This window comes from Vicia villosa, linkage group LG4, assembly GCF_029867415.1.
Source record: "Vicia villosa cultivar HV-30 ecotype Madison, WI linkage group LG4, Vvil1.0, whole genome shotgun sequence".
NCBI classification, from domain to species: Eukaryota; Viridiplantae; Streptophyta; class Magnoliopsida; order Fabales; family Fabaceae; genus Vicia; species Vicia villosa.
Window position 1 is genome coordinate 11,389,937 of NC_081183.1, and position 25,350 is coordinate 11,415,286.

General features: G+C 32.3%; 1 protein-coding gene and 1 pseudogene across 2 annotated transcripts; one reads left to right on the forward strand and one right to left on the reverse strand.

Moving 5' to 3' along the window:
- The first annotated feature begins 1,818 nt into the window (after positions 1 to 1,818).
- Positions 1,819 to 17,392, forward strand: LOC131594493 (uncharacterized). 2 transcript variants are annotated; one of them, XM_058866643.1, is made up of 9 exons: positions 1,836 to 1,976; positions 2,927 to 3,075; positions 4,920 to 5,035; positions 6,638 to 6,882; positions 10,985 to 11,146; positions 11,255 to 11,411; positions 13,426 to 13,565; positions 13,641 to 13,676; positions 16,294 to 17,392. In XM_058866643.1, the coding sequence occupies exons 3-9, from the start codon at positions 4,957 to 4,959 to the stop codon at positions 17,143 to 17,145; spliced, it is 1,671 nt and encodes a 556-aa protein (XP_058722626.1). In that variant the 5' UTR covers positions 1,836 to 1,976; positions 2,927 to 3,075; positions 4,920 to 4,956; the 3' UTR covers positions 17,146 to 17,392. The 2 variants fall into 2 exon arrangements, with proteins under 2 accessions (XP_058722625.1, XP_058722626.1); XM_058866642.1 differs by lacking the exon at positions 2,927 to 3,075 and having other exon boundaries at positions 1,819 to 1,976.
- A 976-nt stretch (positions 17,393 to 18,368) lies between these two features.
- LOC131598817 (protein DETOXIFICATION 21-like) lies at positions 18,369 to 24,132 on the reverse strand (annotated as a pseudogene).
- Between the last annotated feature and the right edge of the window lie 1,218 nt (positions 24,133 to 25,350).

Below are 25,350 nucleotides of genomic sequence, written 5' to 3' on the forward strand. Positions count from 1 at the left end.
CCCCGCCAGGGGCTCCGCCCCTTGGAACCCCGTTTCTATTATTCGTATTCAATTGCACGTTTGGCTCTACGAGCGTGCACTCCGCACTACCCTAACTCGTTTCAAGCTTAACGCATAATTGCATCGGCCTACAGTAAATCACATTACTACCATAATACATTGATGATACTAAAATCACCAACAGTACCTGTGTCAAGAAGAGTTATACTTAAAAAACCACATAATGGCAAAGAAGACTTCCATCATTTTGCATAGAATTAGACCAAATATTATGTTGATTGAAGTTCATTGTCAAATGAATATATGCTCGAGAAAAAAAAATTAGATAAAATAAATAGTCGGCTAGATGAGATTTGAATGAATAAATGTGATGAGCCGAGTGACTTATTTATTCCATCACAATTAAAGTTGTAGTTTTCATTTTTATTAACATTATTGCAATTCAATTAATGTTCACAAAAAGACTCAAATAAAAGACGAGAACGACAACTTAGTTTGATCTCGTTATATGATTGGAGAACGATTATAAATATGAAATATCCATTAAATTATAGCATAAAAATCCATTATATTTTGCCACGATTATTTTAAAAACTACGTATCAACTAGGGGTGTTCAAAACCAAACTAGCCCAATAGAAAATCGCAAAACCAAACCAAACCAAACCGAAACCGCAAAAAATTGCATTTGGTTTAGATGTGTTTGAGCAATTTATTAACAAACCGCGCGGTTCGGTTGGGTTTACGGTTTGAATTTTACAAACCGAACCAAACCGCATTATGTTACAACTCCTAAACATCACTTGACCTATATCTAACCCAAACTCAAACCTATTATGCCTTAACCTTACGATTACAAATGATTTTCTCTTCCTACACTTAAGGTTTTAGTTTAAGTATACACTAATCTCTCATAACGGTATTGCATATTCATCTCATCTTCTTTTCCATGTACATATCACCTATTCTTTTCTAGTCTTTCATCACTTACGCTCTTTTTTTTTTATCTTATTATTTTTATTCTATTGTTCTCTCTTCCAATTACGTTTTTAATGTTCGCTTTCTCATATAATCTCTCATATCTTCTGCTATTTCTTTTTCATCTTCTCTAATCTTTCATTTTTTTATTTATTTCATTGTAATGTTTTTAATATTGTTTTATACTATTTTATGTTTTTTATTCCACTTTTATATAATCATATTTTTGTATATTAAATGAAAAGTTGTTATCTAAATATGATGAATTTTATTGTTAATTGATAACGCATAAATACAAATTTATGTTGTCATATATATATATATATATATATATATATATATATATATATATATATATGACTCAATAAATTTTTGTAAAAAAATCGAACCGATCGAACCAACCCAAACCGCATTAATTTGGTCTGGTTTGATTTTATTTCTAAAAGCCAACCGAACCAAACCGAATCGCAAACTTTTTTCTCTTGCGATTCGAATGATTTTTTACATCAAAATCGCCTAAACCGCACCGCAAACATCCCTAATTTCAGCAACTTCAAATTAACATTAATATTGAGACTCTATTGTCCTACCAAAGATGTCATTAATCATTTTTTTTTGTTTATTAAAAATTTATATTAGTGGTATGACTATGATGAGAGCTCACCAAAATCAATTACCTACCAAAGATTTTAGTGGGAGAAGATGAAAAATATTTTTGAAAAAGTTATATTCTTAAGATATATTTACATGTGACAAGATATTTTTGGAGTTATTACTTGTCCTAGTAAAAATCTTGACCCTTTTTCTCTTATTTGGTAAAAATATATATTTTCTCATTTTCAACCTAAAGTAAACAAAAACACCCTAAAATATTTCCTCCCCCATTTGAAACACACAAAAACACAAACATCACATTCATTTACACTATCTTTTCTTCCTTGTTCCACTTCCGCAGCAACGAACTAAACGACGTCGTCAAGACAATCTCACACAATCTTCGTAAGTCCCCTTCTAGATCTAAACCCTACATCACTTCCTCACAGCTTTTTCACTTTTCACTTTTCAATTTTCAATTCCAAACTCAATTTCACTTCCATGTCAATTTTCTCACCGTTTTGATAGTTTTTTTCCCCAATGAGCTCAAGAACTGTGTGAATAATGTTTATTTTAATGTTCTTAGTGTGAAATCTGAAATTTGAGGCTATAGAAACTCCATGGTTGCATAAAGATGTGTAAAGATCATTTGATTTTGTAGTTATAACCTTATAGGTTAGTGAAAATCAATGTAAAAGTATATGCACACACAAACACTCTAATTATATATGTAATCATTTTAAGTTTGGAATTAGTAAAAAAAACGATATAGTATTGTGCATCGTCTGCGCTATACCGCTATTATGCGTTGGAATTTAGGGTAGCTGATACGAAAGTCGATACAATATGTCAAGTCTGCTATTTGTAGTATATTGGCGCGTTTTTGATACAATATGTTAAGTCTGCTATTTGCTTAAGTATGCTATTTGCAGTGCATTGGCGCGTTTTTGATACAATATGTTAAGTTTGCTATTTGCAGTAAATTGATGCGTTTTTGAAACAATAGGTCGACTCTTCTATTTGCAATATATTGGAGTGTTTTTGATATAATATGTTAAGCCTGCTATTTGCAGTATATTGGCGCATTTTTGATAAAATACGTCAACTCTGCTATTTGCAGTGTTTTGGCGCGTTTTTGATACAATTTGTCAATTCTGCTATTTGCGTTATATTGGCACGTTTTTGAAACAATATGTTAAGTCTGCTATTTGTAGTATATTGGCGCGTTTTTGATACAATATGTCAACTCTGCTATTTGCAGTATATTGGCGCGTTTTTGAAACAATACGTCGACTCTGCTATTTGCAATATATTGACGTGTTTTTGATATAATATGTTTAGTCTGCTATTTGCAGTAAATTGGCGCGTTTAAATTGAAAAATTACTGCAAAATATGAAATGGTGAATCAGTTAGTCGTATTATATATAATACCTAGACCAATAAAACTTCAGTACTTGTAACTAGATAAAGACGCAACTCATCGCCTCACGTAAAGAAGAGAAGGTAACCGCTATGTTCTTCACTTCGTTCCTTTATCTCCTTTTCATTCAATGTATGCGACTATGTTTATTAGCTGTTTGAAATATTGAGATTTTGAATTTTTTGTCAGTTTTTATGTCCGCTATTTTTAAAATTTTTTGTTTGTGTAACTTTTATTTGTGTGCAACATGCTTTATTTTATATTTTAACCGTGCCGCGGCTTCCACTATTTACCTGCTACACCATTCTCTATTTCTCATATTGGATTTCTGAACATATGCTATTTTCCGCGATTTGCTATTAATAACACTAACTTTTTGAGTCTTAACTCTTAATCCTCCGGTTTCATGGAGAAATGTGCCCTAGTCATTTGGAATTCTGCTGGGAGGCCTGGCCAAGGAATTTTCCAGTCCGAGTTTGAACTCGGGTTCTTATGATTTTGAAGCTCAAGTCTGCAGTACTTACTCCCTCATGCGAAAGCCTCTCTTAATTTTACTGTTTTTTTGCTGTTGAATCTGACTCCTATAAAGAGTGCAACTAACTCTAGAATGTGAAGCGCATAATGTAAACAATTGGTGCCTGAATAAACAATTTATACTACTCAGACATGCATATCAAACATATTATGAGTTTATTGAATTACCAAACTTTGATTTTCTTACTAACATGGTAGTTAAAATCTTGATTTGAATCGTAAAATTCCACGATTTTGCTATCATGCTTGCCCTCAGCTATTAAGAGTATATGCATAATCGTATTTTGATGGAATCAGGTGGAATATACCCTGTTAATCGATGAATCGTATAATCTTATGATCTTTGAAACGTGTACGCGATTATGCTTTTGAGTAAATTTAAATTTATATAAGTATTTGAAATGTGATTTAAGGTTTTAATTATCTTATATGTGAGCTATGCTTATCAATTTAAATTTACAAAAGTATTTCAAGTGACTTAAGGTTTTCTTTGTCTTACTAATGCTATTTTATATTAATATCTATGAATTTATATCCATATACGAGTTTTAGATTTTTTTTTTAATGTTAGTAAGCATTGTGATTCCACAATTTACGATTTTACCTTGCTCATTAATAATCAAGATTTTTATGTATTTACTCTACTCATTTATTATGTATTTTATTGTATTTATTTTAAAAGCTATGATTACTAAATTTTTGACGACTCTTTTCTGGTACAGTATTTATCAAGATACCATAGCAACTCCCTTTTTAAGATGATTCCATACATATATGATTGGTATTAAAATGAATACACTGATTTTACGGTTTGCACCGCTTTTTTGATTTTTATTCTTTCGTCGGCGAATACTCAAATGTAATCTATGAAGCATTCACAAGTCACAGCATAACCTCTGAAAAGAGAGAGAGAGAGATAGAGTGCTCGGTGCTATGACAGTTCTTAATTCTAAATGCATCTTTTACTTCATAAGAAGAATTAGATGACATTTGATCGTGTGACACTAAATTTGTCCGCATTCAATCAATATCAGTTGTTGTTAGATGTCGCTTTGGACACTGTTTTCCTATTGTTTTCATTGATTAACAGCATGATACTATACGTTATACACTAGGAGCAGCTCATGGCGACCTTAACTAGTATTCTTAGAGTTGCATAATTAGTTTTTTTTTTCCACATCTTCTAATTAAGGAACAGTTTAATTATTTGTTAGTGATTTCTTGTTTTATAATATATTTTGTTTTTTTCCACTCATTATTAATTGGATAATAGATAGTAGAAGCTGATTTCCTTTTTCTTACAATGGATTTCCATGATATTTATTATGCCTTTTTATTTAGTTCTAGCATCAAATCTCTCATTGAGTTGATATTCATTTCCTGTGAATTATAGGAGGATCTCGGATGTGTAAAACTTGTCATAAAGCAGTATGGGAAACAGCGCGTTTGATGGGAAAGTTTTGACCGAGAAGTTGCGGAAACTCAACAATTCGCAACAAAGCATTGAATGTATCCAACACTTCTCTTAGTTTTGTCTGGGTTGTTTTAATGATGATATTTATTTTTGTTATCTCTGCTTTATTAAGCTCCGGTACATAAATTATGGCAATGAAACTGTTAAGAGTCCCACATTGGACAATATATGACCTGGACATTTGTTTATAAATAAAGGCAATTCTCACCTTATAAGTCAGTTTTGTAGGGATGAGTTAGGCTCAACCCATGTTATAAGAGAAACCTTCCATTGGAGCTATTGACTATGTTCTTTCTTGTCTTTGGGATTCAAGTCATGTTAGTTTTATTTTAGGATTTCGGTACTTTTAATTTCGATAAAAACTTTCCAAGGTGTACCTTGATTTGTCTAATGAAAGAATGTTTAGAGTTCCTTAATATCTTTCAAAGTTTCTCTAATAAATTTTGAACTTAGTTTGGGCATCCCATCTATTTCTCTCTCTTTGAATTTTCAATGTAATAACATTTTCATTTTCCACTGTCAATTCACTTGCCCACATATTCCTCACTAAAATGTTATTGCAGAAAGTAAATACCATCATTTGATTGAAACTACCTATGCCCTTTTAATTGACAATGCACAGTTTTTTTGATGACTTTGTGCTTACTGTTGGTTTTGATAAATGGAATGCCAACTTCTTCTTTGAACAATTAAGTGCCTCATTTCATCTCGTTTCCCTAGGATCAACTTTTAATTATTCCTCCAAGACTCTAAGTGTCATTGTTTTTACTTGTTTAGTCATCAATCTTATACCAAGTCTTGATAAGTTTTTGGCTTGTGCCATCAAGTGCATTTTTTGTAACTATATATGTTATTTCTCTTCAATTCATTGCTTCAACATATATGCTGATATCACATGTTTTGAGGATACCTCTGTATGTATTTTTTTTGGTGACATTAGAGGTTGTTACCTAAGAAATAGTTCCCTATTCAGTTGGTCAGAGTGATTTGTCAAAGTCGCCTATTTATTCCTTCCACTCCATGTCCTATTGTTATGTTTCAGCATCTTCGTATTATGCACGAATGAAGGATGTTACTGCGGGTGATAAGATTGTTTTGTCTTTTGCCTTAACCTACTCCAGATCCATCTGAATTGCCTGTTGACCCGTTTATACACTTTGCAAAGGCACACGCTTTCTGTAATCCTCATCCCATTTAGCATATATAGTTTCTTGACCTGTCAGCATTATCTTTTGTCTGCTGCTTCTGCAACCTCTCTAAAAAGCTCTTTCAAAAGCAGTTAGGCCCCAACTTTTGTCCATTTTTGCAATTTGGTCTTGACTTTTTTTATCTAAAATGCAGTTTGGCCCACATTTTATCTTTTCACGTCTTTTTCCTCCTTTATACCTTGAAATCTCAATAATTTCTCTTTTGTACCAAATTTATCAATATGCAGGCTGCATGCTGTAGTTTGGCAAATGGAAAGAGATATTGTCTATTTTTCCGTATTAATTAAATAACTTTCTGACTAATATTAGTTTTGATTTTGATGTGATTCAGTTTAGTTCATATATATTTTTCCCATGATTTGCTCCTTCCAGTTTGCTTTGTATTTGATTATTGTATTGGCAAAATGTATTTCTTAAACATCCAATCAGCTGTATCCCGATTGTGTGTTTCTCACCGGAATAGAGCAAAATATATTGTTGAAACATGGAATAAATTGTTCAGTTCTTCCCAGAAAGATCAGCGTGTCCCTTTTCTGAACTTGGCTAATGACATCATACAAACTAGTAAGCGCAAAGGCAACGAGTTCGTTAATGAATTCTGGAAAGTTCTTCCATCAGCTCTCAAGCGTGTTTATGCAAGTGATGAGTCAGGAAAGAATTCAGTAATCAGGCTTGTAAGTTCCATTCTCACTTGCCAGAAGTCCTGTTAATCAATTGCATTAAAATGCTCAGTACAGTAAATCTGTTTATATCTTGCTCAATTTTTTATTAACTCTGTAGATTTGTGAGTTGGGCTTGGGTATTTTTTACTGTTTGTTTTTTTGGGTTTTATTAGAATGAACATTGAACTGAACTGCTATGGTTGAAAGAATGATGGACTCTCAGATTGAAGAACCTACTTCTTAATATATGCTGTTCTAAATATACTCATTTTGGCAGCATGGCTATGGTTGAGTACCGGTATTGGTAAAAGTATGTGTATGTTTACATGTATGATTTTTTTTATAACTAATGTATGGGTAATAGGTATAGGACGATGTATATATAGAAGTAAGAAAAACATAGATACTAGAGTAATAAAATCATATTATAGATACAATTTCCATAATGGTTTCATGTAAGGAAAAATATTGATAAAGTACAATAACACATGCTGATTTGAAAAGAGTCAAGTAATATTTTATTTCATTTAGTAACACATGAAACAACTTTGCTTACCTTTAGATCCTCCTAACATTACTCAGTGTTCCCCTAGCTATGTTCTTCTGGTCATATTCAGCCTGTAATAAGTTTAGTAATTCATCTCATTTAAAAATAAGTACAACTGTGATGGTAAAAGGTTTTGGGGACATTTGATGTCTTGGGGCTGGTTCGAACTCACAAATGCAATAACCCTCTTCACACTTAGCATATGTGATTTTCTCCGCAATGTTGTTTAAAACCAAAACCGAAACTAAAATAAAATTGAATTTTCATTTGTCTTGTAAAATAACCATGACTTAACATGTAACGAGTTTTCTTGTTAGTTAGGTCTGTGTCTTTTTAAAATTTTACAATGCTACTGTCTTTGTTGTTCAGTTACATTTGGTCAGAGCCGTTAGAATGTTGAATATTAGCCAAGATTCTCTTGAAGTCTATGAGAATAAATCTGTATTTTATGAATGGATTTGATTACACTGAATTATATCTATTTATAATCTTTTTGATGACCTGCTATAGCAGGTAATGCCTAGGAGTGAATGACACGTGTCAGTCAGTTTGTTACAGTTTGTTATGGCTGTTACAGCTGCTTCTGTGTGAAACAGTTAGTTACTGTCAGTTACAGGGCTGGATATTATACCGTGCACCTACAAAAGCTCTTACAAGCTTACTTATTAAATACTGATTCTTTGACAGTCCCCTTCAAGCTGCACTGAGTTTGAGTTGATTAGAGTCACACAATGAGCTTGACTCTAAGGTCTTCAAATCTAGAGAGAGGTAGCACCTTGGTTAGGATATCAACACATTGGGAGTGCCCAAGTTCATGAGTGACCTTGAGATTCTTGCCAAGTACCTTTTCCCTGACAAAAAAATAGAATAAGTTCCATGTGCTATGTACGAGCATGGAAAACTGGGTTGTGAGCCAGGACAATAGTAATCATATTTTCACGCAGAGCAGTAGCAGTTGTGCAGAGAACACCCTCTTCAGTGAGCAGAGATTGAACCCATAGCATTTTTGAAGTTGCAAGAGCAAGACTTACGTATTCAGCTTCAGTGCTAGATTTGGAAATAACTGGTTGTTTCTTAGCTCACCAAGAGACAAAATTTGGGCCTATCAAGATGCAAGCACCAGAGGTTGACCTTTTGTCACCTAGATCAAATCCCCAGTCTGCATCACAGCAGGCCAGTAATGGGAAAGTAGAAGTGTTAATAGGTTTCAAATGAAGTCCCGAGGTGATGGTGCCTTTGAAGTACCTAAGAATACGCTTGACTGCAGTCCAGTGAGATTCAAGAAGTTGGGACATAAACTGACAATCTTTCCTCACAGCAAAGCATATGTCAATCCAATGATGCCCTTATGAGGCACCATAATGCATCAGACTTTTCCTTTAATAAATAGATCCAAGTGAATCTTGTAAAGGCATATACCAATTTAATATAATAGAAAAAACCAGTGGTTGATGTAAATGGAGTAGGACCCCGCAAATTACTCTATGAGTTCAAAAGGTGAAGTATGATTGTTAATAGATGAATGAGAAGGCAATCAATAAGATTTATTTAGACAACAAGAAGAACAAAACTCTATATTTTTATTAGAAATGAGAATATTACAAGACTTTAGGATCAAAGATCGAACTTCCACACTTGGTTATCCAAATATTAGATTGCCAAGTAGAAAAAGACATAGCATGTGCAATAGATGTGTTTGTAGAAGGATCTCTGAGGAATTGACTTAAGAGACACATTATTACGAGATAAAGCAGTAGAGGCAGAATGATTGACCATGCCAGAAAATTTGTGGAATCCATCCTTGTCAAGCAGACCTTTGAGAATGATCTCATTGGAGGCCTGGGATTTGACAAAACAAACATTAGGATGGAATTAGAAGAAGAGTTGATTATCTCTAATAAAACATGTTGGTTTTTGAGTGTTTTTTATTAAGTTTTGTATCAAAGAAGTACCTGTTGGTTTCTCTAATTTACAAAGGAAGGATCTCAAACTTTCTACTTCATATTGGATGAGTTGAACCTATCCTCCTTCCGACATATTGATGAATGTCATGCGAATGTGTTTCTCAATAGAATAAAAAAGGACCGCCAACACAACCTTCAATCAATTTTTTTTTCAAAAAAAAGTGAACAGTGCCTCTGCAATGAACTGTTTCTTGGGTGAACAGGGCCTCTGATGAACAGTGTCGCAGACGAACCATATTTTCTGGCACTAAAAAATCCCGCAATGAAGGCAGAGAGGTAGAATAAACCGCATTGAAGGCGGACAAATACAAGGTACCACAATGAAGGCGGACACAAATAAGAAACCGCCGTGACGGCGGCTAGGGTTTAAGCGGAAGCAAGACCCCTCAAAATAGGAAGCTAATGTGAAAACTAAATAATATATTTTAAGTGTATAAAAATTTACGAACTCTAATCTCTCTATATAGAATATTCTAATCTAATGGGCCTAACTAATGGACTAAAGGCCCTAATATAAAATACTACTAACAATAGTAAAAATAACTACAGTATAAGATAAATTATCTACAACACCTGTAGTTGATGGAGTTTGTGTAGGGGCATAAGTTCAGGAGGGTTTGTAGCAGTTACCTTGAGAACTAGGAGTCAAGGATGTGGGAGGCATATAATCTCTTTTGAAACGAGGAAAACAGATGGAACCATCATGGTCTAACTTTGCTGCTGCTTCTAACTGTGTGAAACAGTTAGTTACAGTCGGTTATAGGGCTAGGCTATTATACAGCGCACCTACAGTGAGCTCTCATGAGCTTACGAGCTAGATATCTATAAACGTGTTAGAAATAAGTGTTGTTCTCTAGTAGCCTTTATTATTAGGTTTTGTGTTTACTGTTTACTGGTACAATTCAGTTACTGTTGTTAGGATTGGTTACCGTTAGTTTTCATATAGTTAGAGTTTGTTACAAGCTGTTGTAACAGCTTGCACTTAGTCTAAGAGTGAGAGTTGAGAAACTACCTCTATAAATACTCATTTATAATCAAATCAATCAAGAGCTTACGAGCCAGATAACTATAAACTTGTTAGAAATAAGTGTTGTTCTCTAGTAGCCTTTATTATTAGGTTTTTTGTTTACTGTTTACTAGTACAATTCAGTTACTGTTGTTAGGATTGGTTACTGTTAGTTTTCGTATAGTTAGAGTTTGTTACAAGCTGATGTAACAGCTTGCATTTAGTCTAAGAGTAAGAGTTGAGAAGCTCACTCTAAAAATGCTCATGTATAATCAAATCAATCAAGAGATTCAAATAATTTTATCATAACTGATTCTAACAAACGGATCCTTTGATAGGAGCCCATATAAGTGTTACAAATATCCTAGAAACCTCCACTGCTGTAGGAAAAATTTCATTGCAAAGTTTTTTCATGCTTTTTAATATCTTAATTGTAATGAGTGATAATGGTGGTATATAAATCTATATTATTTCTTTTAAGGGCATGACCCATACCAGCATCTACCAGGGCATTATATTTTAATAGGCGCGTGGACTTTTACTTTGAACAAGTGCAATTTGATTTAACATCTTACCATTTCATTTTCTCATGTTTAGATTGACATTTGGGAGGAGAGAAAGATTTTTGGTTCGCGGTCTCAGGGTCTCAAGGGTGAAATAATGAGCAAGATTCCCCTTCCATCATCTGTAAGCAATGGAAAGAATTCAAATTCAAATCCTATCAAAATAGCTAAGAGGGACGCCCAATCATTGAGATTAGTAAGCAAGTTGCTGCTGCACTGTCTGATATATGATTTATTCACATATTATTATGTTTTGTCTTGGTATATTTGATCCTGAGGTAAATCTTGGTCATCTTCATTGCAGAAACTAGCTATCGGATCTTTGCCAGAAAAAATAATAACAGCACTGCATTCTGTAAATGAAGAACATCCTAATGAAGAAACTGCCCTGAGCAAGTGTAATGATGCTGTATGTCAAGTGGGTAAGCTTGTAGAAGATGTTGAAAATACACTGTCTCAAGGTAAGGGAGTTAATGAACTCAAGTTTCTTGCTTTGACATGAATTATCTGATGACAGATTTTTTTCTCAAGTGTTCTCCTTTTGAGCCATTTTTTATGGACATTCCCGATAATACATGATTATCATAATTGAAATATTGTTTGAAATATAAATGTTTACTTGCAATGTTGAGATCACTATTATTCCACCCGCTTCAGTTCACATGTCAGATTTCTAGATCTAAGTGCGGCATGGTTTGTTGAGAGTGCCACATCGACTACATGTATGACCTAAGTAGTGTTTATAAATCTTGGACAATCCTCACCTTACAAACTATTGAAATTTCAGAATATATTATTATGATTTCATTGTTACCGAGTATAATAGATTCAACTCTATTTATAGTTAAGCTAAACTACCTTAAATCAAGGAAAAAGTTCCAGAAATCAAGGAGCTGTTACAACACAAACTAATTGCCTACTGTTACAACATAAACTAAAACTGACAGCATGTCCGCTGGCACAGGCGCCTACTGTCATGCCTTAACCGAGTATCTCTAACACAAACCAGTTTTAGTTTCATTTCATGTAACATTAGAAACATAGGATGTTGGAATTGACACTTCATTTGGTAACTAGTTTCATGCAGCATTGAACCTTGACCTTCCAATTGCCAAAGGAATAAAAACGTACTAGATAACCGCCATATCTTCTATGCAACTATATATCTCAAATTCTGTTGCAAACAAACCTAAACACTTAATTAAGCCATACTATCCAAACACTCAATAACAATAAAGCCGTATCCCACTAAGTGAGGCCGGCATATAGCCAAACACTTATTGTAGAAAATAAATTTAAAAAGAGAAACAATGGAGAGAAAGTAAATAAAGAGAATGTATTGGTATGGGAAGGGGAGGGGGGGATTTTAATGGAGGGAAGGGGAGGGGAGGGAATGGGAGGGGAGGGGAGGGAATGAGAGGGATTTTTATTAATTATATGTATGTTTGGTTCAAACGAGGGGAGAGAAGGGGAGGGGAGGGAATGAGAGGGATTTTTATTAATTATATGTATGTTTGGTTCAAACGAGGGGAGAGAAGGGGAGGGAAGAGATTTTGGTTAAAAATATGTTTGGTTCACGAGGGGAGGAGAGATATTTTATTAATAATTTACATTTTTGTCCTTATGATTTTATATAACTGATATGATATTCAAAGGTGAAAATTTTATAAATAATTTTTTGAAAATAATATTTGTAATATTGAGTGATTAAAAATTTATAACTTACCACGTAATGTTAAGAAAATTGAATACACTTGAAACTTGATACATAGTATAACTTTCGACGCAAACTTTTTTTTTATTTTTATATATATATATATATATATATATATATATATATATAAATGAAGGTTTAAAATTTTATATAAATAATATATATAATAGAATACATAACAAAATTAGAAAAAAATTAATATAAATAAACATAAAAATAAAAAATTATAGTGATTATAATTTTTATTAAATAAAAATAATAATTTAAAGATAAAAAATAATTATAAAAATCGATATAAGTAATAGAGAAAAATCACAAAAAAAGAAGAAGCAGACGAAAGAAAATAATAATTTTGAAATAATAAAATAAAATTGAGGGTATTTTAGTAAATATATTAATTTATTAAATATTAATAGCCACATTCCCTCCCCTCCGAATCCCCCGATTCTGGGGGACGCAAAAAATGTGAATTGGAGGGATTTTGCTACCCTCCCCCCCTCCTAAAAATTGAACCAAACACATTTTATTATAAACATCCCCTCCCCTCCCCTCCATTTACCTCGAACCAAACACACCCTAGGGTATACTGTATGCAAACATTAGTTATGTAAGTTGCAATATTATTTTTTGTTGTTCAGCACGGTCCAAATAATTAGTAACATAAACTTGTAATACTACCTAAAATCTTTGCTGTAGTTAGTTATGTCCAGATTTTTAGTGCAGGAGCTTCTCTAATTAATCAATTTTACATGTAACTTCAGGAAATCAGCCTGGACCCACTTTGGTTCATGACTTGCAACAGCAGGAAAAGGAGCTTAAACAATATATGGTGCAACTAGAAAATGCGAAGGCTGCTAGGGCCACTTTGCTTTCCCAGCTAAAAGAAGCACTGCAGGAACAGGTGAAATTGTTTTTAAAATATGCTTATATTCAAAGAAACAATTGATGGCTGCTTTGCTAACCTCAAAATTTTCAGGAATCAAGTCAAGAAGTTGTGCATTCTCAATTGCTAGTAAGAATCTGTCTTCTATCTTTGTCTCTGTTCTTTTTCCATGTGTGAAATATTATCTTTCCCCTGGAATATGTTGTATTTTTCTAAGTGTTTGTTGAATCTTGATGTGCTACAATACTAATATATTACGATAATAAAGAATCAAACCAACTTTTTGTTAACTTTGACCTTATGATACATTGTATTACTTGAGGATTTTGAGATTTTAATTCATTAATTTTTAAAATAATAGAAAATATTTGTTTTAGTTGTATTAACTTTAAATAAATAGTTCATCAAATCAAAATAAACCGTTTCTTTTTGTTTTTCTCAAAGCTATTATTATATTTTCAGTTCTCGTGCTTTAAGATTGGTTTGTAGTAGTTAAATCCTAGAAATTGACCGTCCACCTGGAAAAGTTGGCCATGCTATGTATTTAACATATATCGTCATGTTATGTATCTGACTTTCCTCTCACATTGTTATACATGTTAAGTTTACGAAAATGACGTTGTCGGCAACATTTCTGTTCTGTTCCCACTCTTTTACTCAGAGTGGTTATTGTCCTTCCCTCTGTATCCTTGTTTTCTTGGCAGCAGTAGGCAGAGAATCAATTTTTTCCTCCATGGGCATGTTTTTCCTTTCAAAACTGTTCTGAAGCATGTCTAGAAGAGAGTTAATTAGTGGGTGAGTAATGGACGTAAATGTCTAGAAGAGAGTTAATTATTTGGGTCGAGCCTAAGTCAACCTCACTAACCCTGCTCTGCATCCCACTTGCAAAGACTTTTTTTTTCCATGTCATATCTCATCCAAAAGTGAGATTCTCAACATACCACTCATGTCTAGGACTAGACAAAGTAGAGTGTGACTTGATAATAAGTGGCCCAACAAATTTAGGATAGACTAATACTATCTTAGAAATTGAGGTGAGCCTAATTCAACCATTGTAAGGTGAGAGACGCCTACAACTTATAAATAAATTGAGATTTGTAGAGAAAGAAATGCTGTCATTTGACAAAATTAGGGCGGCTTTAGGTATTTGAGGTGTAGACCTCAAAGTTCTATAGTGATCTATCCTTCTAATTGGAATTTATCTCTGTTTTCTTTGTAATAAATTACCAGTTCCAATCAATTACTATCAAGGCTCAGATCTTGGAGCTGTGGGATGTTCTTGAAAATGATTCAAAAATTTGACTGCAAGGAGGTGCGTTGGCAACTGATAAAGACAGATTAGTATTTTAAGGCCACTGGAGTGCTGGAGGAGATGAAACTTTTATGGGTTGCTGTACTGGCATTGAGAGAGGACACTCTCAATTGGAGATTTGGTTTTAAAGGAAAGAGAACAACCACAATGTGACTTGGGAACAAAAAAATTGAAGGGAAAATTTGGTTGTAAAGTTCACGAACCATGGTGATAGAGAAGAGACACTAGTGGTAGAAATAGGGTAAACCAATAAATATCATTTAGAGCCCCTCAACTTTTTGGAGCAAGAACAAGAACCGCTTTCACGGGGAATACATCTCAATGTGATTCCAGAATAGAGTCCAAAGAGGACATTGACCCAACAAAGATGGAATTTGCAAAAAGGGAGGTACTAGGAGATGATAGAGTCAAGAAGGTTAATAATGTAAAGAGGAACATGGGAAAAAATTCCTACGACGGCCATGATAACTCCAACCCTGATGTGGCAGTTGCCTTCTGCAACAAGCAGAGGTAAGGCTCGAATTGCAGTTCATGACTTGAACTCAATCTGTAAAGTAACAGCGTTGTCTAGCTTGGGCCACACTGATATATTCAGTGATGTGTTGGCGTTGGAATTTTCCTCGAAGGCCCATTAGTGATGAAGTGTGTATAGTTAGCTAGCTAGTGGTCAAGTACAAGAGAGTGTATTGTCTAAAAGTTAGAACAAATTGGCCTCCAGCTCACTTTGCCTATATACAATTTGATTTCACTTTGTTAGACAAGGACTTTTTTTTAAAGAGAAGCGTTTCTATCTTAGACCTAATTCTAAAACCTTATACCAACTACCTAATTTTATCCCAGTTCTTGTGATATGCTAAATGAAAGTTCTATCTAACCAATTACATTTTAGTCTGGATGTACTTTTCGGCTGTTTTCAAGGTTTATGAACAAACCGTGTAGAAATCATGGTTAGCTGCTTCTTAGCACCCAATAAACAATTTTGAACATCCTCCTTACCATTAGACATAATAGATTTTGAGGCTCCCAAGTTGTGATTTTTGTTAGAATATAAGAAAATGTCTTAAAATATGTTTGAGCTCAAATCCCTATAGGAACAATCTTTAGCCAGACTTTACTTATCACCCGGTCAAACTCCAAATTGCCAGAGTCTCCTTCCTTTGGGAACCAGAGGGTTGAGACAAAAAAAGAGTATCTTAGTTTACTTTCTAGTGCCAGGTTATAATCTTTGAGTTTTAGATTATCTTTTAGAATTAGTTTTTATATTACTTAAATATTATTTTGATTTGTTTCTTGATTTCCCTTAGGAATCATAGTCTTGATTTCTCTGTATAGGAGTTAGTGTTTAGTCTTTTGTATGAGTCAAACGTTCTTATTAATTTCTCTCCTTTTATTTAAAATCCCACAACTTCAAATTTTTTTTCTTTCTGTTTGCAGGCTGCACAAGAGCAGATTGAGCGGCTAGCCAGTATCCGGGAGAGGTTTGTCCAACCACCAGAAACCCCATGGGTGCTGGAACAGAATATTCCACCCGTTCAACCGAACAGCATCCCTCTTCAGTCTTCTTTGACCCAACCTAGTATGTCATTTGCTCCTCTCCAAACTACCGAGGAAGATACCAAGGCTGCAGCAGCTGCTATTGCTGCTAGGCTTGCTGCCTCTACATCCTCTGCTCTCATGCTTACATCTGTTCTTTCTTCTCTTGTTGCTGAAGAAGCTGCCTCCATGAATGGTAGCTTAAACTCTCCCGGGTATCCTTCACCACCACCCGGTTTCTATCCAGAGAAAAGACCCAAACTTGAACATCAAACGCCTGTTTCTGATGTCAACAGTTCTGATACCAGGAACTCTTCTTTTTTCGCCACTTTGCAACAACCTTCTTCCACAAACGTGTCATCGACACCACCAACCATGCAGTCCATATCACAAACCAATCAATTACAATCTGCATTTGCTTCCACACTCCCTCCACCTCCTCATTCACAGATGAATCCACCAACAAATCAGTATGTTCAATCTACCGGAATGATGGTTGGAGGAATGACTTATGGATATGGATCAAACAACCTGCAACCTCCACCTCCACCTCCTTTGCCTCCGCATGTGGCAATGGGTTTAACTAGGCCCAATAATCAGCAATCACAATCACCTCAATCACAGGCTCAGCAAGCGCAGCAGCAGCAGCAGCAGCAGCAACAACAGTCTTCAACCGGAGGATTTTACAGGTCACCTGGTGTCGGGTTTTATGGGCAAAGCCATGCACCACCGCCACCAGCATCCAGGCAGTGAGTATTGCGAAAAGACAACACCTAAATTCGCCGCAACCTATGTTGTAAGTTCCTTTAGATAATTGGTGACACAGGATTTTCATGGAGGCTGTGTAATATAATGTATATTACTAGAGAATTAGAGAATTAGACGTCGCATAAATTCTGTAACATTGTCCTCTTCCACCGCACTCTTGAATGAGTTGTAGGTTTTGATGCCATTAGTCGACACTTTGACCAGTTCTTCAAAGGAAGGAGCCTGAATGACCTGTTGGGAACCTCACTAGCTTTTGGTTTTTTTAAGAGACGAGGAGCTTTCCTTCTCTCAAAAAATCAAGATTATGGTGGAAGAAAGAAGAGTTCAAATCTCAAATCTTAAGTCTGAATGAGTTGAACTCACATCATAGTGAGATATATAGCAAAGACGGATCATACATAGAAAAATTCCTTGAAAAGATCTATGATGGTTTGTTACCACAATCATCAATCATATAAAGAGAAGTTTAGTCACAAAATTTAAAATGAATTATTTTGATTCAATTCATCAGGTTAGAGAATAAACAAATTATTGGATTTTACAAACTAAAAGATTCTCTTTAGAGATAATGCCTATATCTCAGAACACTATTCTTCATTAGCTAAGAGATTTGTTCCACTGCAAAATTTAACTTGCCACCCCCAAAATTATACTCGGCATCTCTCTAAAAGCTATGCTTTTATCATTATACTCTTGCTGAAAAGTTATTAATTTTCAAAAATTATACGTTTCTATCGGAAATTTGGGGGGTGTACCAGAAATTTTGAAAAAATTACCGAATTTTTTGAAATTTCCGGTATTTTTTTGCAAAAAAAAAATTGTAATATCATAAATTTGAGATTTTCGTACAGGAAATTTCAAATTAACTAAAATTTCCGGTATGATGTATCGGAAATAAACCGTGATACTATAAATTTGAAATTTCTGGTATGTACCGAAAATTTGAAATTTTCGGTATACTGAAAATTTCAAATTAACTAAAATTTTTGGTATGATGTACTGGAAATTTCCTTATTACTGAAATTTTCGGTATTTTTTGCAAAAAAGAAAATTGTGATACCATAAATTTGAAATTGATATGTACCGAAAATTTGAAAATTTCGATATATTAGAAATTCTCTGTATCTGCTAGCCCATTTATTAATGTTTTTTTGGACTATCTCTACCTGTGAAATTTTAAATACATTTTTCTTAATAATCTTCAACTAAACAAGAAAAATTAAGAAAAATAGAGGGAAAATCTATTTCAAATTGATGAAATAGAGAATGCCAACATTATTAAAAAAAACACAACAGGCTAGTCAAATTACCCGCTTTTTCGAATTAGTTTTGCAAGTGATGATAATGAGCACTATGAGTTTGAACAAAAACTCTAAACAACATCCCGATCCAAATACCCTACATTAAAGAAGGGATAAAGGAGACATTATAAGTTTATTTATTAAAAATCTAAGGTACCCTACATTAAAGAAGGGATAAAGGAGACATTATAAGTTTATTTATTAAAAATCTAAGGTTATGTTTGAATTGATGGACTAGAATAGAGTGAAGCAGAATGAAACATAATAAAATAAAATTGAATGAAGAATGGAACATGATGGAATAAAGCTGAATGAAACATGATGGAATGAAGTGGAATGAAATAAAATGAAATATAGTGGAATAGAGAATGAAATATGATAGAATGGAACATGATGGAATAAAGCTAAATGAAACACGATGGAATGAAGTGGAATGGAATAAAATGGAATATAATGGAATGGAGAATGAAACATATGGAATGAAGCTAAATGAAACATGATAGAATGGAATGGAGTGAAACTGTGATATTTTAGATTTGAACCAGGACATAATTCCAATTTAACAATATCTTGTATTTGACAATTGAGTTAAAACTTGTGAAAAACGAAATTCTTTATTTATTTGTTCATAATATAACAATTATGATTGATTAACAATATATAAACTTTATAGAGAAGATCTAAACAAATTAAATTAAGAGATTGGACTTATAAAAAAAATAAAAATTAAGAGATTGGTTACCTTGACTTCATAATTAAAAATAATACCAATCACCACTCCAACAGAAATACCAATTACGTAATAACAATCGATATTTACATATGCCACAATGCTTTGCCATCCAGCTCCAACAGAAACTCCTATTATATGATTGTAATATATTTGTAAGTTTTCTTCAACAAAATAATATGAAAAATGAACAATTTTGAAATAATAAAAGAGTTTTATTTAGAGAATTATTGTGTCCAAAATATTAGTGAGTTGTGACTAATTTAGAACTAGGAATGAAAGTAAAGATTACCTGAGAGTACAGGTTGAATATTATTCAATAAGATTGAAAGTGTAAGCATAAATGATAAATCTCCAACAACATCAACCACAACAAGATCTGAAGTGAAAACATAAGCAAGCTTTTCCTTCAAGAATAGGAATACCAAGAAAAAAAATGAATCCAATGGCAAATGATGTGAGAGCAGTCACGACGATTGCAAATTTTGTAGCTCTTGAACTCCCTCTTCCAAGTTCATTTTCCACTCGAACCCTACAAGTTAATCAAAATAAATAAATATAGACACCAAATCATTCATTATGTTAGGATAACAATTAGTGACATAAGAGAAAAAAGATGATAAATTGCAAGACAATAAACACACTATTTAGAGTTAAATATACGACGGCCCCTGCCATTAGGGCGAAATTCGGTTTTGCCCCCCTGAAGCTTTTTTTTTTGTGATCCGCCAAACAAAGATTATATTTTCAGACCCCCATGTTCCTTGTTTGGCTGATTGGACTTTAGTGATAGCAAATTATTGATCCCACATTGGAAGATTCCTAAAGTCGAGTCAGCCAAATAAGAAACAGGGGGGGTCTGAAAACTGAATCTTTGTTTTATAGGGGGCAGATCACAAAAAAAAACTTCAGGGGGGGAAAACCGAATCTCGCCCTAATGACAGGGAGCATCGTATATTAAACCCCACTATTTATTTATGCAGTTTGACAAATGTATTTACGTTTACGGCCTATGATGTACTAACTCTAACACAAATATCTAACACGACATACTTATATCGACACTATTAATATAAACAATATAGAACACTGATAAATATATCTTAGAATTTTGGTTAAACATAACCCATCGTTACAAAATTGGTTTGGAATGTAAGAAATTTCCACTTATAAATATGCGATGAGACTATATCCTTTTCAATATGAGACTCTAACACACATCGTCACATCCAACTTCATTGAATTTAGTGCGTGAATATAAATGGTAGGTGACCTAATAGTAGAAACCCATATAAAATTTGAATAAACTATGATACCATCTTAAAATTGTGACTGGCTTTAGTTTATCTTTACACAGCCTAATAGTAAAGATTACCCATACTTATAAATATATGTTGAAACCATATTCTTTGCAATTAAAAAATATTTAACAATATATAATATTATTTGATATTTATTTATCCAATTACATATGAAAAAGTAAAAAATGTTCTCTCAAATTTAATATTTTTAATCTTTCATTGATCCATGTTAACCAGTGGCAGAAGTCAGGAATTTTAGACAGTCTGGGCAAAATAATTAATTGGGTTGAGACATTGGTTAAAAATAATTAATTGGGTTGGGACATTGGTTATTAATCTGTTTTAGTTTTTACACCTTGTTTTTACTAATTTTGCCTTGGTTTTATCTAAAAATCGACTATTAGATTGTGGGGGATACAAAAAAAGTAGGGGGTTGAACCCGGGCACGTGCCCAGGCTCGCTGGGCTATAAAACCGCCTCTGACGTTAACAATTTTTTGAAATATTTGTTTGAATTATTTGACACATATTGTATGAGTGTCATACGAGTGACAAACACCATTTTAAAAAATGGCGAAGTAAAATAATTTTTTTCTAAAATATTTGTTTGAGTTTTTAGACAAATATTATACTAGTGTCATACAAGTGTAAAACACCATACCATATCAGAAGACATCGTGAAGTGACTGTGCTTGATAAATATATCATAAATTACTAAAATAAATTAGAGTTTACATTGTTACAAATCAATATAAACATTACTACAGTCTAGCTTACAACAATATTTGAGAAGATTGATTCAATTGCTAATAAAAAAGAAAAAGAGACTATGATGTAAAACATGCTTACCCAGCTACAGCAAAAAAGCCAAGGGCAATCATTTCCCATCCATTGATGTTTAGCTGCAAAAATTTAACAATTGAAGCTCCAATGAGAAGATTAATTTTCAAATGAAATTCTCAAGAAAATATTATATCTCTTGAAATGAACTTATGAAACAAAGATGAATATAAAAATGAGAGAGAGAATTAATTACCATATGGATAGAGCACTAATGACAATCTTAACATCCTTAAAGTTGTTAAGAGAATCAATATTGTGCTGTACTCAAGGCTGTAAATGCTTATATGTTTATAATTAATCTTAAAGTTGTTTAATAATCACATAAAATGTTGGAATTTTTTTTATAAGTAACCGAGTTTTTCAATTTTTTTTTCTTTCATATAACCAAACTTTCGAAGTAATTACATAAATGATCATTTTTTCACTATTTTAACACATTCTCACCACTTGCATTAGTGAATTGTAAATTGGGGCCGTTTAAAACCCCCGCAAATATTTTTCTTAAGGCAAGTCGCCACTTGCATTGGCGACAACACTTAAAATATTATTTTTTTAAAAAAAATTGGCAGCGGTTTTGAACCCCATAGTTTACAATAAAACTTACAATTTAAGTATAGTCGCCAATGCAAGTGACAATTTGCCTTAAGAAAAAGATTTGCGGGGGTTTTAAACCGCCCCAATTTGCAATTCGCCAATGCAAGTGGCGACAATGTGTTAAAATAGTTAAAAAAATAGTCATTTATGTAATTACTTTGAAAGTTTGGTTATATGCGAAATTTTTTTGAAAATTTTGGTTATTTAAAAAATTTCAAAATGTTGAGTTCTTTCATTTACAAAGTATAAAAATGATGGAACTAATTAGTACGAAATAATAAAGTTATTATTTCATTTAGCTCATTAAACTTGATTACTAACTCATTAAACTCAACCTAAATTCGATTGGGAGCATCCACTATTTATACCTACGTGAAAGAATGTATTGGAAACCAAAAATCAAGATAAAGGCTGACTAAAGTTTATAAAAAAATGACACCCATTATTTTATAAGTTAGTTTTATAAAATCAAGTTCAACTTAACTCAAATTCTATTATGTTAGAAGATCCTATAAATTAAGACAATCCGTTAAATAATAACATATTGCACCTAATTGTGTTGTGTATGAAAGTGTGTATTGAAAAAACAAAACCCATAATAAAATCTAACTAGAGTTTGTACAAAGTTACATCCTCTCCTTATAAATCGATTTTGTCAAGTTGAATCAAATTTAACTTAAATTCTAATATATTGTCAGAAACTATCAATTCAACCTACTCACAATTTGTATCCACACATTAAACCTAATAGTATCTTACATAAGAATGTGCACTAAAATAAATCAAAATCAAAATAAGGTGTTTATAAAAAATGACATCACTCATCATATAAACCGATTTTTTAAGATTGAGCTAAATCTAATCTAAATTCTTACCACATCATGATTCCAGCTGAGAGAAAGCTTGACACTAGGCCAAAGATCTTTGAAAGCCAAAAGTGAGAAACCTTTTCAAGTATCATGACATTTTGTCATAATAAAAATGAGTTGATCAATATTTGGTAACCATGATGACAATAATAGTGATATCATTGCACCACTAAATCCAAACCCTAACTTAACAATCAAAAGCCAAGACAATAAAAGATGAAGAATAGAAAATGCAGCTAAATAAGCAATAATCACATTCTTGCTTTGTGCTTGCAAGAATGTTTGACAAGTGAATGATACAATCATAGCAAAAGCTAAACCTATTGACCAAAGTGAAATTTTTTCTACCATTTCAGCAATGCTCTTTTCTTGACCTAATGCCTCCAAAATTGGTGTGGTAAAAATGAAGAGAGGAAGAAGTAAGATTGTTGTAAAAAATAATACTATCCAAAATCTTTGTAGATATACTCCATGGATGTGATATTGTTTTGCTCCATATGCTTGTCCACATAGTGTCTCCAATGCACTAGCCATCCCTATCTGTATTTTTAATCTTTATAATATTATCTCGAATTTTTATTTAACTTCATTATATACTTTTTAGTCTTTACAAAATCATAGTACAAGATTACATGCATTATGACTTTTCTAAAAAAGTACTTTAGGCAAGAAAAACAAACCCAAAATATTAATCATTACAATTAGGTTGACACTACAAATCTAAAGCAAAAGACCTAAATAAATATTATTATTAAAAACTAAAAAATTTAGAAAACATAATTGTGACCTAAGAAAAAAAATAATTTTAATCGTAAAATAGATAGTCAAATCCAATTACAAAGAAGAAACACAACAAAGAATAAATATAATTTCATCAAAGCGTAACATTTAGACAAAACCCAAAAATATACTAAAAACGTACATTTTTGTAATTTGTTTAAAAAATAGTTACCAAATAATATTTTCAAAATTGTTTGGTTTGACCCGAATTTAACTCAATTTTTTTCGTCTTTGTTTTTTTTTTCCTTAAAAAAAAACTTTACTCTTTTTAAAATTTTGTTTATTTATAAATCACTCCGTTCAATTGCTCAATCAATTGAACCATAATCGAACCAATCTCCAAAGATCCCACCTCTTCAATCTTCAACTCCATTTTTAAAACATTAAAATCATGAGAAAAAAAAAAAGACTTGTCAATATTCTAGTTATGAATCTAAAGAGAACAGTGATCACTAGTGCATATCCAGCAAATTCAGTTTGAGTTGCAATAGTTATGCCAGAAAATGAAAATCTTGTGAATATTGTAAGCCCTGCTATCATCCAATTTTTCTTGCTTTCTTCCCATATCCTTTTCCTAAGTGATTCTTCATTTTCAATTATCTCAGAATCACTTTTCTTCTGAAAAAAACTCTCTCTTAACTCACCTTTTCCTGCCATTGAGCTGCACTAATTTTTTTATTTATTTTTATGTTTAGAAAAAGATCTAATACATAGATAGCAATAGCATAAAATATATATAATAATGAAAATAAAATTGTTTATGTATTAGAAAAGTTTATAATAATGATATTTTATACATAGGGTCAAATATATTTTACTCTGCCATTATTATTGTACTAGATTATTTGAATTTTATCACTAAGTATATCTAGAAATGTCAATTAGTTGAGACAAAGTTATAACTTTGTATTATTTTTTAAAATAATTGTACAAATATTTACATGGGGTAATGTAATTTGATATTTGGATCAACTTTTTTTTTAATTAAAAAAATCTAAATGAAAAAATATTATTAATATCAATAATATTAATGGTTTTTTAAATTGTTCTATGTATGAAATTTAAATTTTCTTCCTTAAAATTACATAGCCAACCTCTTTCCACCATATTGAAATTTTATGGACATATTAATTTATAGTGATTAAATTAAAATTTGATAGTTTATATGTTTTAGTTCAATGATAATTGTTAAAATCTACATTCACTATTATAAATAATATTTTTTAGCTTGACCCACCAAAAATTGAAGTATATGTCTTGGGAGGTTATGTTTAATTTTTTATATTTTTATAAAAAAGTTACAATTTACACCCTCGATTTTGCCAGAAGGTGAGAGAATATAACTACGAGGGACCTTACTTTGAATTCGAAATTCTACATTTTATATTTTTATTTTTCAATTGGTTTAGGGTCACTATTTCTCACATAACGCATTTCCCTTTTCTTTTTTATTCATTTTTATTTATAAAGTTAATATTGTCAAATGCTTTTTTTTTATTAATTTTATTTTCATTTTTTAATTTGTATTACCCTCAATTACTTGGCCCAACTAAAGGATAATATCTTTTACATCAATATTTTTAAATGAATATTTTCAAATATTTTATTTATTTTATATTATTTTTATTTATTAATCAATCTATTCTCTCGATTTTATTTAAAAACCGACATAATAGTTATTTTAAATGAATTCCTATTTTTAATTAATTTATTCCCTTAGTTTTGCCTTAAAACTGACGTGTATGTTCTTTTGCATGAACACTTCAGAGAACT